Source organism: Pleurodeles waltl, chromosome 8 (assembly GCF_031143425.1).
Source record: "Pleurodeles waltl isolate 20211129_DDA chromosome 8, aPleWal1.hap1.20221129, whole genome shotgun sequence".
Lineage (NCBI taxonomy): Eukaryota > Metazoa > Chordata > Amphibia > Caudata > Salamandridae > Pleurodeles > Pleurodeles waltl.
In genome coordinates this window covers 1,326,848,662-1,326,862,472 of record NC_090447.1, presented here as the reverse complement: position 1 = coordinate 1,326,862,472, position 13,811 = coordinate 1,326,848,662, and the positions used below count along the sequence as shown (strand labels likewise).

At 45.9% G+C, this 13,811-nt stretch overlaps 1 protein-coding gene across 1 annotated transcript in view; it reads left to right on the top strand.

Annotated features, from left to right (window-relative positions):
• Positions 1–13,811, top strand: part of ATM (ATM serine/threonine kinase) — a 1,319,133-nt gene that overhangs the window by 855,966 nt on the left and 449,356 nt on the right. Inside the window, exon 40 of the mRNA XM_069202321.1 lies at positions 7,119–7,236. Coding sequence (XP_069058422.1) covers positions 7,119–7,236 — 118 coding nt within the window. The remainder of the gene's footprint in view (positions 1–7,118; positions 7,237–13,811) is intronic.

The following is a 13,811-nucleotide window of genomic DNA, read 5'->3' as shown; positions in this document are numbered from 1 at the left end:
AATTATACAGCCAATGCTAGAATCAGCATTAGGGTATAATTCCAAGATGTTAGGCACCTTACATGGCCATATTCGGAGTTACCATTGTGAAGCTGGACGTAGATATTGACCTATGTCCAGTGCTCAGGTAAAATAGCGTCCCCACACTCACAAGGTCTGGTAAAATGGTCCTGGATGATGTGGGGGCACCTCTGCTAGTGCAGGGGTGCCCTTACACACAGGTACTCTGCACCCACCCTTCAGGGTTGGAAGGCCTGGTATATGGGTGACTTAAAAGTGACCTGGTGCAGTGTAAATGGCTGTGAAATGGTGCATGCACCATTTCACGCAGGCTGCTATGGCAGTCCTGTAGAAGCCTTTGCATGGGCTCCCGATGGGTGGCAAAAGTAATGCTGCAGCCCAAAGGGATTTCCTGGAACCCAAGTACCCTCTGTACCTTAGTACCTTATACTAGGTACTGATAAGGCGTGACCAGTATGCCAATTTGTGATGAAATACTGGGTTACCAGTATGCAGTGACAACATTTAGAGAGAGAGCATAAGCACTTGGGTCCTTGTTAGCAAAATCCCATTGACACAGTCAAATACACTGACATCAGGCAGAAATTTGGGGTAACATGCCAAAAAGAGGGTACTTTCCTACACCAAAGCTTTGTTTGTTTCATCCCTAACCCATCTAGGCCTTGCTCTGGACACAGTTAAAGCGTACCTTTCGGCCTCTCTGCGGGTGCTGGATCAGCCCCTGTTGTTAAAGTCGCCACTTGGTATGCCCTTTTTGAAGAGTTTACAGCATTTGTTTCCTTCCTCTCCTTTTCTGATGCCACAGAAGGACCTCTACTTGGTCCTCACATTTCTAGTGTGTACTCAGTTTGAGCCTCTTCACAGCAGGCCTTTGCAGCTTCTCACCCTCAAGACAGTGTTCCTTGCTGCCGTGACAATGGGGCTCTGTGTGTGTGTGTGTGTGTAAGCTGATTTTGCAGACATGGGCATTCTTCGTGCCTAAAGGTCGTCAAAACATCACTCTACCTCATTCTGTTTTCCACCTCACCAATCGAAGGAGAAAAAGAAACTGCTATGTTTTTTCCCATAGAGAGCTTTAAGGTTTTATATTGTTCTACCAAAAGAACACTGGGTGGACAATCAGCTTTTTATGGGTTGATGTGGAGCAAAAAGAGGCAAGGCTGTGCAGAAGAGAACTATCTCCCGTTGAATTGTGATTTGGCGTTGATCTGCTACGCACTGGCCGAAAAGCAGCCTCCATAAGGAGTGCATGCTTGTTCTACCAGGGCCAAGGCTGCTAACTCTGCGTTGATAGAGGGAGTCCCTGTTCTGGATATTTGCTAGGTGCCTACATGGGTGTCCCTCCATTATGAAGCGCTATTGTCTGGACAGTCAGGTTTGCCTGGATGGATAATTTGCCCGCTCAGTCCTGCAGGACTTTCTAGCTTGAGTCGGTCCACAGACGACCCTCCATATAGGCACTGCTTTGGTATCTATTCAAAAGGTGAGGAATGTTCGACTAGAAGTCTCTATCAGAATATCAAGTTGCTAGTCACAACCAATTTGCTATTAGCGCTCTGCATCTAGGGATGTGGACAGTCTTGAAAGCAGCTGACATCAGCGCAATGAAGTGGTGCCTATATAAGCGCCACACATCATTTCCAGAGTGAAATGGCTTGAGGGCGGGGCCACCCAGTGCCATCTACTGGTGCACAGTGGTACTGCTGGAAAGTTTCCAGTCTGACACTAGGGGACTATTATAAAATTGAGGAATCTGCAGCCAGATAGTCTCTACCAGAAAGAACATTACCAAATGCAAGTAACTTGTCGTCTTCCAGGGGATCCTCTTAATCAGTGATGAGCACTGAATTGTACCACCCATATGCAGAATCCCAGAGCATTTTCTTTTAAAAAACAAAAAAGGTACATGTATACACAGGAAATAATAGACTTTGCTGCCCCCAATGGGCTAGAAATTGCCAAATTTTCATTTTTATAAAATCTCAAATTGTATTGATATAATCACTTAATCTGTAATGACTAGAAATGTCAGTGACAACCCTCTTTTTTTTAAAAGGGGAAATAAAGGGAAAGCAGGAAAATGCTAGCACATAGACTGCACAATTTGGGCATTAAAACTTGAACTGTGCTTCTAAGGGTCTCATCCTTACTTCATACTGCATCATACACCAGAGGTGACAGGTCCATTAATTTTTCCAGCCCCTATCAACAGCATCCTGGAGCACTGAGCTCGCCTTTTCAGGTTATTTTCTCTAAAGACGTTTTCAAACCTGGTCTGACAAACCTCACTCTACTTCCTTAACCCCCTCGCTGCCAGTCCTTCCCCCCCCCCCCCCCCCCCCCCCCCCCCCTCAGGTGCCAGGCCTTTCTTTGGCTATTGAGGGCAGTTCGCGCTTAGGCCCCGATAACTTTTTGTCCACATAAGCTACCCACGCCAAATGTGCGTCCTTTATTTCCAACATCCTAGGAATTCTAGAGGTACCCAGAGTTTGTGGGTTCCCCTGGAGGAGACCAAGAAATTAGCCAAAATACAGCAAAAATTTCGTTTTTTTTAAAGAAATAGGAAAAAAGGGCTGCAGAAGAAGGCTTGTGTTTTTTTTCCCTGAAAATGGCAATAACAAAGGGTTTGAGGTGCTAAAATCACCATTTTCCCAGCTTTCAGGAACTGGCAGACTTGAATCAGAAAAACACACTTTTCAACACAATTTTGGAATTTTATTGGGACATACCCCATTTTTGCTATTTTTTGTGCTTTTAGCCTCATTCCAGTTAGTGACAGATATGGGCGTGAAACCAATGTTGGATCCCGGACCGCTGAATATTTCTAAAAAGTAGCCAAAATTCTGAATTCAGCAAGGGGTAATTTGTGTAGATCCTACTAGGATTTCCAACAGAAAATAACACCTGAAATAAAAAGAAAAATTGAAATTGAGGTGACAAAAACAGGCTTTCTTCTCCACGTTTTACTCTGTAACTTTTCCCTGCAATGTCAGATTTTCGAAAGCGATATACCGTTACGTCTGCTGGACTCTTCTGGTTGTGGGGATATATAGAGCTTGTAGGTCCATCAAAAACTCTAGGTACCCAGAGCCAATTAAAGAGCTGCACCTTGCAATGGGTTTTCATTGTGTTCCGGGTATACAGCAATTAATTTGCTGACATATAAAGAGTGAAAAATAGGTATCAAGGAAACCTTTGTATTTCCAATATGAGCGCAAGATAAGGTGTTGGGAAGCAGTGGTTATTTGCACATATCTGAATTCCAGAGTCCCCATACTAGCATGTGAATTATAGGGCATTTCTCAAATAGACGTCTTTTTTACACAATGTCTTACATTTGGAAGGAAAAAAATTGGAGAAAGACAATGTGCAATAATACTTTTTCTTCTATTCTGTGTTCCCCCAGGTCTCCAGATAAGAATGGTACCTCACATGTGTGGGAAGGCCTAATGCCCGCACCAGGAAACGCAACATGTCACATCACATTTTTACATTGAAATCTGACGTGTTTTTTTCAAAAGTGCCTAGCTGTAGATTTAGCCCCTAGCTCAGCCGGCACCTAGGGAAACCTACCAAACCTGTGCTTTTTTTTTAAACTAGATACTCCTGGGAATCCAAGATGGGGGTGACTTGTGAGGCTTTCACCAGGTTCGGTTGCCCAGAATCCTTTGCAAATCTCAAATTTTGGCCCAAAAACACTTTTGCCTCACATTTCGGTGACAGAAAGTTCTGGAATCTGAGAGGAGCCACACATTTCCTTCCACCCAGCACTCCCCCCAAGTCTCCCAATAAAAGTGGTACCTCACTTGTGTGGGTCGGCTTAGTGCCCACTACAGGAAATGCCCCAAAACACTATGTGGACACACATCAAAATTACCAAATACTAAACTATCTGTTTTTGGTCCTGGGCTCAGCAGCCATCCAGTCCAGGGAGATGTGACTTGCGTGGATCCCCCAGTGTTTTCCTACCCAGAATCTTCAGCAAAGCCCAAATTTAGCAAACAAAAAAAAATCACATTTTCTCCCATTTCTGTGTGGGATCACCACACCAGCACAAATTTCCTACCACCCAACGTTCCCCTCAGTCTCCAGGTAAAAATAATACCTCACTTGGGTAGGTGGGCCAAGTGCCTGTGACAGGGAAGAGCCAAAAACATGTTGAAAATGAGGGGGGAACCAAAGTAGGTCCAAAAGGGCCAGTATATATATTTTTAGGCTGACAAGTGGGGCATATTTTTTTATCGATATTCATGCGACAGTGCTCGGTGGTAGGAATTTTGTGAATTCCTGCAGATCCCAGAAGGTTCCATCACAAAAATATGGGAAAAATGTGTGATTTTAAACAAAGTTGGAGGTTTGCAGGGCATTGTGGGTAAGAAAATGGTGTGGGTGCATGTGAAGCACACCATCCTAGACTCACCCAGACGTTTAGTTTTCAGATGTATCTAGGTCTTGTAGATTTTTCTACATGGCAGCGTCCCAAAGTCCAAAAATTGCAGCCCTCTCCATTCCAAGTGGAACTATTTTGAGAGTTAGACAAGCTCTCATGGCCGAAATGTAAAACCAAATCCCAAAATATTAAAATGTCCTCTGGCTTGCCTTGGGATAAGATGTTTGTGTGTGGGGTAAGAGCTGAAAGACTGTTACCCCCTTCATTTAGGGTGGGGGCATAACCATGCCCATACTGGTTGGTAGTCACCACTCCACTCATTTTTCTTTTTTTTTGAATTTCCTGGAATCTAGTAGGCTTTCTGCCCCCCCTCCATTCGCCCACCCTCACCAAAGGAGTGGATCGGGGGTAATTGCCCCATCTGCCCACCGGTGGGCAGAACAACTTTCATCCCCATGGGGGAGTGACCCTTGCCCGAGCGGCTGCACCCCCCAAAAGAAAAAAAAAACACACCTCAATCCCTGTTGCCTAAGTGGTTTCTAATAGAAATAGGTTGTTCGGCAAAAATGGCCTAAAATGAATTTGCCCCCCAGTGGAACGACCCTTGTCTAAGGGGTCACTCCCCAAGTGTAAAAAAAAAAAAATAATAATAAAAAAAAAAGGAACGACCCTTGTCTAAGGGATCACTCCCCAAGTGTAAAAAAATAAATATATATATATATATATCCTTGGTGCCTAGTGGTTTCTGCCCCCCTGCCTAATTACAGTAGGCTGATCGGCCCCTGGGGAGTGGCCCTTGCACTCCCGCCCCCAGCACTTGATCAGAAGATAAATGCTTTTTCATTTCTCTTCCGATCTTCCAGCGTGGTGGGGCGGCCTCTGATGAGGTCAGCACGCTGATGTCATCAGATGCCACTAGGGGACAGGGGGCGAGAGCGGAAGGGGAATGATTCCCCTTCCATCTCTGCCCATGGGAGGGGGGTGCCAGGCCATCGGGGGGAGTGCTATCACTTCCCTCAAGGGCCCATGGCAGTTCTTAACAGTTACGTCCTCAGCACCCGAGCCGTGCAAACAAGGACGTAATCGTTATGTGACGTAACTGTTGCGTCCTGGGCACCCAAGTGGGTTAAGGACTAGATTTTTTTTTTTTTCCATTATTTTCTGACAAGAATTCATATTTTTTAGTCAAAATATCTTCACTTTTTATGAAGTGCTAGCATTTCCTTCTGTCTTTCTCTTTTCCTATCTGTACTCTCTTCTCTATTCTCTGCTAGATAAGTTATATGGCAAAATATCAGTTAATACAGAAATCTATAGGACCAAGGTCAACCTTTGTCCTCATAGATAGTCCATGTCTAGACGGTTATCAACAACAGTAGATTAATAGAATAATGGTACTGGACCTGTGAGACTGTAATGGTAACTATTATATACCATGGATACATATTCCTGTTCAACTAGTACTTTAATCATCAATACTTTCCTTGCTCAAGTGTATTTTGCCATTGTGTATCCTTTCTGCTTATTGTATACCTGCAAGAGAAAAAATGTTTTTGAGATAATAAAAAATATATATTCTGAGTCTCTGGGCCTAATTATGAGAGAGTCTCAACAGTAACCCTTGTAGGATACCACTCTAGCTTATCATGACTGGCCTGCTTTTCTGCACCAGATTTTTCCCAGGTGTGGGAACACCAGACCCGATTTTACTGGCCAGTAATTCTAGCCGGCAAATTCACTTTAACCAGGTTACTACTCCATTTTCCCCTGAGTTTCTTTTTATGGTAATAAAGGAGCATTCCATGCATCCCTGGCCAGAAGTAATCTTCTCTCCCTTCCCACCCTCCACCACTGATGCCATTTACCACCTGCGCAAATGAAGTGGTAAATGGGAGGGTTGGATTCTTCAAAATAGGGATTTCCATGCAGAATTCCATCATTTTCTGTGCTACAACAGTTATTCCCTTTTTTCCAGGGGTCTAACTCATATTAGAACATTGGGTTGCTGGGAGCTCCTTTGCAAACAATGGAGTTCTCTTGGCTTTTACTGGCTGGTAAAAGCCCCAAGCGTCAACATTCCAATGTTCTTTGCTCACAGCAATAGCTGTGAACAAAGGCCTCACTGAGCCCAAGAGGATTTGAATCCCTCGGCCTCTCTGATGACTTTGTTTTATTTATTAGAACATTTTGCCCTAAAGTCGCAGAGTGTTCTAATAGCCTTATAGCCTTTCGTAGCTGGGCTATACCAGCAATTAAAGTCCCACTACCTTGTTAAAGGCCCCTCGGCTTCGACTATAGTAGACAGAAATCCACGTGGGGATATCAGCTGATAACTATTAGTAACCAGGAGATTACACATGGAATTCTGTCTTAATTTCAGTCAGGGCTCTGGTGGTACAAAAATATGTGGAAGGGCCTGATAGCAGACCGGTCGGACTAACCAGTCGCATAATTTACCTAAAAAAAATTGGTTGGTGAAAAATATATTTTTCACTACACAATAAAATGTCTAAGAAGTTGAGTAAATGTTGCTCCAGAATCTTTTTGCGAGCATGTTTGTTACCTGATCTGTGAATAATGTGGATATCTATGTGTAGAATAGATTCTATGTTCCTTTTACAAGAGCAGTGTGTGCATCTTCAAATGAGTTTTGTGTGGGAACTCTTTATACCACTGTGCTTTACCTTGTCTATGTTGTGATCTTTAGGCAATCTGCCTCCAGAGCAAGCCGTGCTTTAATGTTTGAAGAAGAAAGTCAGAGTATGGGCCTTGCAATTACCAACTTGAGTGAGAAGAGTCTACAAGACACAGGAATAAACCTGCAGGTACAATGCAAAACCAAATGTATTTCCAGCTGTTTGTAAATCATGTCTGTATCTGATGGATACATCTGGCTGCATATACCTCACCTTGTCAACACCCCCAGTGGCCAGACTGGATCTGGAGATTTTTGTCAGCAATTCCCCTAGCTGTAGGTGGCGTTGTGAAACTGTGCATTAGGGCCACAATATAAGTGCTTCCTCTGTGCATCAAGGTCAATTCCTTTCCTTCCAGAGCATGCTCCATCCATTTCTATCATCTGGCAGAAAAATATTCCAAAAATATTTTCAGCATGCAGGGTCTTGTCCCCCTGCAAATATTGCCACAACCCGATATCAGAGATGAGCCCTTAGGAGGTGTGTCTCTGGTGTCTGGGCTCCTCGCATGACTTGAAGTATTGTGACAAATGCAGTCAAGTCAATACATCTTTATTTGGCTGGAAAACAGCCTTAAAAGAATATAAGAAACAATATATACAGAATGTAAAAAACAGTAAAAGGACAATTATAAAAATGGCAATACAAAAACCATTTCTCTTAAGAACAGTAATATATATGCTTAGAATTATAAAAGAGCAAATTCCCAGTAGCAACAATACAATTAGGCCCTCATTAAGACATTGGTGGTAACTGCCAGCTACCGCCACGGCGACGTCCGCCAACATACCGTCGCCGTGGCTACCAGCCGCCCACCCGTATTATGACCCTCAACGGAATTCCGTCAGTAGGCTGGTGGAATACTGCCGACGGTCATGGCGGCGGACGGCAGTAAGGTGGCGCTGCTGTCAGCAGCAGCGCCACACCAGCAAAACACTGCCTACCGTATCCTGAGCAATGATACAGCCTGGCGGTGTTTAGCTGGCGGATGCTGCTGCTGACAGCAGCGCCGCGCCCCGTCTCCAGCCGGAGGACCCCCTGCACCAGGTAAGTCGGGTGCTCCGACAGGAAAGGGGAGTGGGGGGTGTTGTGTGTGTGGGGTGTCTGTTAATGAGTGCGTGCATGCGGGTGTGAGTCGTGTTGAATGCGTACGTGAATGTGAGTATTTGTACGTTGTGTGTTGTGAATGCATGTATGCAGCAGAGTATGTTGGTGTGTGTTGCAGTGTGTGAGTATGTATGTGTGCCTGCGTGGGTGGATGTGGGTATGCGTCTGTGTATGTGTGTGCACGTGTGGGTGTGAAAATGTCCCAGGGGGCGGGAGGGGGAGGGTGGATGAGGACTCTGGGGAGGGGGGCGGAGCGACCCCTATCAGTGCCAGGGAAGAAATTCCCTGACACTGATAGTGCATACCGCCATGGTTTTTGTGGCGGTACGCTTGCCAAGAAAACCATGGCGGTAGGCGGGGTCATAATCCCGAGGGTGGGATTGTGACAGCCGCTTGGCTTGAGTCCGAAGTCTCCAGCCCAGCGGCTGTTACCACCCTGGCGAACGGAGTGGTACATTCCAAACCGACCGCCAATGTCATAATTTGGGAAAAGGTACCGCCAGCCTGTTGGCAGTACCTTTACCCAAATTACAGCCAACTGCCACGGTCGTAATGAGGGCTTTAGGTTTAGAATGCCTTGATCTCAGGGCAGCACATAGAAAACAGGAGAAAGCAAATAAAACATGCACATTTGGTAAAAGCTGCAAAAACACAAGAGTTGTTTAAACTTGAATTAAGTTCAGGGGTTTTAATAGTGGGATTTGGAATGCTAAAATGTTTATATATTAGCTAAAAATGCAGGGTATCCTGTGGAGACCTATTGTTGCAGCCACAGGGCCCCAATGATCCAGGATGAGACCAGCCGCTAGGGAATACCATAAGGTGATGTAGCATATTAAACCTAAACCTTGTCAGAAGAAACCGGTCCCGCCTATTAAATACAAGCGTTAATTATGATTCCATACCTTCAACAGATTTTAGCAATATAAACCTCAGAACCATTGGCGTCCACAGCTCAACGGTTTCCTGCTGCAAGAAGCCCATTCTAAGAACATATCCCTCACCCTCTTAAGCTCTAAACGGCACATGGATTGGCTATTAGAAAATATGTCCTCTCTCCCCAAGCTGACAAATGCTGCATTTACATAGGCAATCCAGGGGATTTTAAGGGTGTGCTCGAGGAATAAACAATCTGTAAGGATTTGTTGGTTTAACTGGGATTCCACTCTGGTCCAAATCTTGATCCAGCTGAGCAATGGTCAAAGTGCGGACACAGCAAGCTCATCATGGACAGAAAAAGCTGGGGTGATACTAGGGACTTTGAAAATACGTCTAAGGAACTCATTCTCTGACACCTAAATCTTGTCAATACCCATATATCCCCAGACCTCACAACCAAATAAGGCGCTAGAGACACATTTGGCCTGATAAAGCTTGACCAACGTGTTCGGTGGCCAAGATCCCAACCTCTGATCAAAACCTGCAACAGCACCTGTGGCCTTGCTGAGTTCCACCCTCCGCCCCTCAATTGAGGGCTTCCAGCTTCTGTTTACATCAAACAACACCCCTAGATATGAGAAAACTGGAACTTTAGCCAGTTTCTGGTTTCCCATCTGGAACGTTTAGTGCTTGTAGACTGGGTGCCAATGACCACATATTATTTTGCAAAATTTACCTCCAAGTTTCTCATAAAGAAATCAAACTGATCCACTAGTGACTGCAGGCCCCTCGCAGTACGAGCCAATAGAATGGCATTGTCTGTTTAAAGTAAAACCGGGAGGGGCCTGGAACCCACCCTCAGGCAGTCTGCCTGCAGAGAGAAAAGCAGTTTTTGTAGCTCATTAGTATAAAGGGCAAACAGGAAAGGGGCAAGAATGCACCCCTGATGCACACACCTGCTAGTGCCAAATTTCTAGGTACATTCCAACCCCTGAGATTATCGGACTGAAGATGTGGTGTTAGAATGCAGATTGGACAGAAGGTTCACAATATCCGGGTCAACCCCATCACAAGAAGTAATTCCTACAGCTTCCTGCGGTTGACTCTGTCAAAGGCTGACTTGAAATCCATGAAATCTAAATGAAGTGAACCAGGATGGGCATTAGTGTACCTATTTATGATTAAATAAAGATTTAACACTGATCCATGGTGGATTTGCCCAACCTAAAGCCATATCGCACGTCCACAATAATGTTGTTTGTTTCTAAGACATAAGCCTGTTTAAAAGGACCCACCCAAGGACCTTCACCACTTCATTTATCATAAATATCGGTCTGTAACATGTGAGGTTATTTTTGTACCCCTTTTTGAAAACCAGGATTATTACAGCACTCAACCATAAGAGAGGTACACCCTCTCTCACAGCAGCATTAAGTGCTAATATCAAGACTGGCCCCCAGACCGTTGATGTTGCCCAAAAACAAGTCAGGTGGGGTGCTCTCCGCAACAGTGCCTGGATGCCCTGGGAGACATCAAAGGTAGAAAACACATTTAGGGGGTCATTACAACCTCGGCGGTCTTGGAAAAAGACCGCCGAGGCTGCGGGAGACAATACCGCCATTGCCGGCGGTATTCCTGGCTCCCTATTATGACATTTCAGCTGGGACAGCAGACGGTAACAGTGTTACCGTCCGCTGGCCCAGCGGAAATGTCACATCAACATTGCTGCCGGCTCGTAATAGAGCCGGCGGCAATGCTGATGTGCAGCGGGTGCAGTAGCACCCGTCGCACATTTCACTGCCCGAAATTTGGGCAGTGAAATGCGCGACAGGGCTACGCCTGGAGGCCCCTGCACTGCCCATGCCAAGTGCATGGGCAGTGCAGGGGCCCCCAGGGGCACCCCAAGTCCCCTTACCGCCAGCCGTTCCATGGCGGTGTTTACCGCCACGGACAGGCTGGCGGTTGGGGACTCATAATCCCCAGGGCAGCGGTGCTTGCACCGCTGCCCTGGGGATTATGACCTTCCGCCTGGCGGTATGTTGGAGGGGCCGGCGGTATGGCCGTGGCTATAGCGCCACAATCATAATTGCTGGCGGAACACCGCCAGCCTGTTGGCGGTGTTACCGCCACCTTACCGCCGGCCGCCAGGGTTGTAATGACCCCCTTACTCTTCCCTTGAATAGGTTACCGTGCTCCATCTCCCTGTCACTGCTCCCAAAGTTATATATCCCTTTAAAATGATCGACCCATTGAATCTCTGAGATATGATGGCAAAAAACTGGCCCCCAGAGCTTCTGCAAAACAAGGCTTGTTCGCTACCCTCCAGGAACAAGCACTATCACTGGCTTTACCCGCCAGGGCTGAATCCACCCACGTTGCCTTGTGCAGAATGTATTTGCAGGCAGCCACAGCCTTCCTGTAACCTCTGTGACAGGAGGCAACAAGCTCCCTGTCTCTTTGAACCTGCTTCAAGGCCCATTTGGGGTCCGCTGATCTAACATTGAATGCAGGTGCCCTTAATATTGCTGAAACCTTCTGGGCAAGACCTGAGAATGCAGACAGGATGGCCCCCTCTGAGGAGCCCAAATGTAGACAGGTAGATATCTCCCTCCGCCGCTCCGAAAAGAGGGTTGCATATAATTTTTGAGGCTCAATTTAAGACTGTTTGAGCCTCCTACCCGGATCAGTGAGAGCAAGCTAACCTAACCCACCTGCCAGGAGCCTGCACGCACCCTGGCCCCTGCAATAACGAGATAAAAAGTTGCAATCGCTGAAAGAGCTACTGTCTATATTAAAATCAGAGATGCTCAAAAACAATGGAGCAGACACGAAAATAGATTCTGCGATAGACGCACAGCCCCTTCTCCTAAATGTGTGTAGTATTTGGGGTTTGGCCGAGTTTGCCAACTTCTCCAAATTTAAAACAAAATTGTATGTGCTAAAAATCGTGCTTATCTCCATTGTCTCATTTTCATGAACTATATGAAGCCCATATGGAGATGAAAATTGAAATCACCAAGTAATATGATCTTTTTCTGGCTCGAACTGCGCCCCGTTACATAGTCAAGTACAGAATGCAAACAGGAGAGGGTGGAAGCCACTGGCTGTCCGACTTGTGTATTATAAAAATTAACCAATACTAATGGGAGACAATCAAGAACAAATAACTCTAAAACCGGCAGTTGGTCAGAGTCCCACCTCAGGTCCTTGACATGACCGGGCAACGTTACTGAGACAAACCTGATCAGTCCCCCTTTTGCTCTGCCTGACGCTCATGCATCTGCCGGGGAGAAATAAGTTTGATAACCTTCCAAGAAAAAACGGTTATACTCTTCCCAGGTTTCCTGCAGACAGATCACCTGGTATGCCCCGACAAACTTCCCCCAATTACTATCACTAAACTTGGAGGAAAGTTCTGCTATGTTCCAATAGAGCTGCCTAAGATAATCTGAGCTGCCAATAGGAGTGGCCAAAGGAAGAGTGATAGACATGGCAGGCACAGCAAGTGGCCAAGGATCATAAAGTCAATCACAGGTCTCAAGTGTGCTCATCGGGGCAAATCTATTTGAAAGGGATAAGTTTATGGACACCGCTGTGGCCTGAAAGAGTTTGATATGCACACTCGACCCTATCCGACCCTAGTTCCTAGAGGGACAATTCACCATCTCCTGACTATAAAAGAAACCAATTGGAAATACCTGAATATTAGTGGGTGTAAAAGTGCTAAATGAGCCTAAAGTAGTCAAAACATGTGCAGCAACAGTGGGTCTATTGCAATTAACAACAACACAATCACCCTCCCATGATTTTACACCAGGCCCCAGCCATCTAACTCTCTTGAGCATATTGATAGAACCAAAGATCTCCGCCCCCAAATTGAAATGTAAATTAAACCAATGTGCCACTTTGTTGCTTAGCACCTCAAAAGACTCCGAGGATGGATTGCTTGATGGGGGAGCATAACCCAAAGCTGTCATGAATGGTGAGGCTTCTGGGGGCAGATCAAGCAGCACCTCTGGCTTGAGGGGAGGGAGGCGGGGTGCTACTCATGGACAAGTCTCCCGTCAGGTACAGAGGAACCTAGGAGCACACCGGACACACCCAATCCTGCCCCAATAGGCTGGGGAACTAGGGGTCTGGAAAAACTTTAATTTGCACGCAGTTAAGGTTTCAATGGGGGAGCAGAGGCAGTAATACTATGTGCCTCACATGATAGTGAGTTCCGAGCTGGATCAGTAACTGCAGAGAGATGTAAATGGTCCAGGAGCTGGTACACTCTGTTCTCAGTCAGTGGCAGCCTCGACTCAACTGGGTCAAGTTTAGAGGCCAAGAGATCCCTACATTTGCATAGGTAGTGATCCAGAAGGGGGCCTTGGAAGCTGTGTTGCTGTGGAGGGCATGGGCTTAAATCTGTCTGCATGCCCGCTTTTACTGAGATGGGCTTCTGATTTGGAGCAGCCATGTGCGTCCTTTGTTTACACCTAGTAATTAAGTTGGTACTTGGGTAAGTTTTGTCCTCATATATGTGACTTATGGTGATATCCCCACTTACAAGAGCAGTGAAGACTTCTATGTTAATATCCTGAGCAGTTTTCACACGGGTAAATCCAGCTACTCCAGAGGGGACCAAAGAAATACCAGGGCCCCCTGTTGAGCTGAAAGCACATTGCGAGGTGGAAGAAAACCTTTCCACAGTTAATGATAGCCTTCTTTTAGCT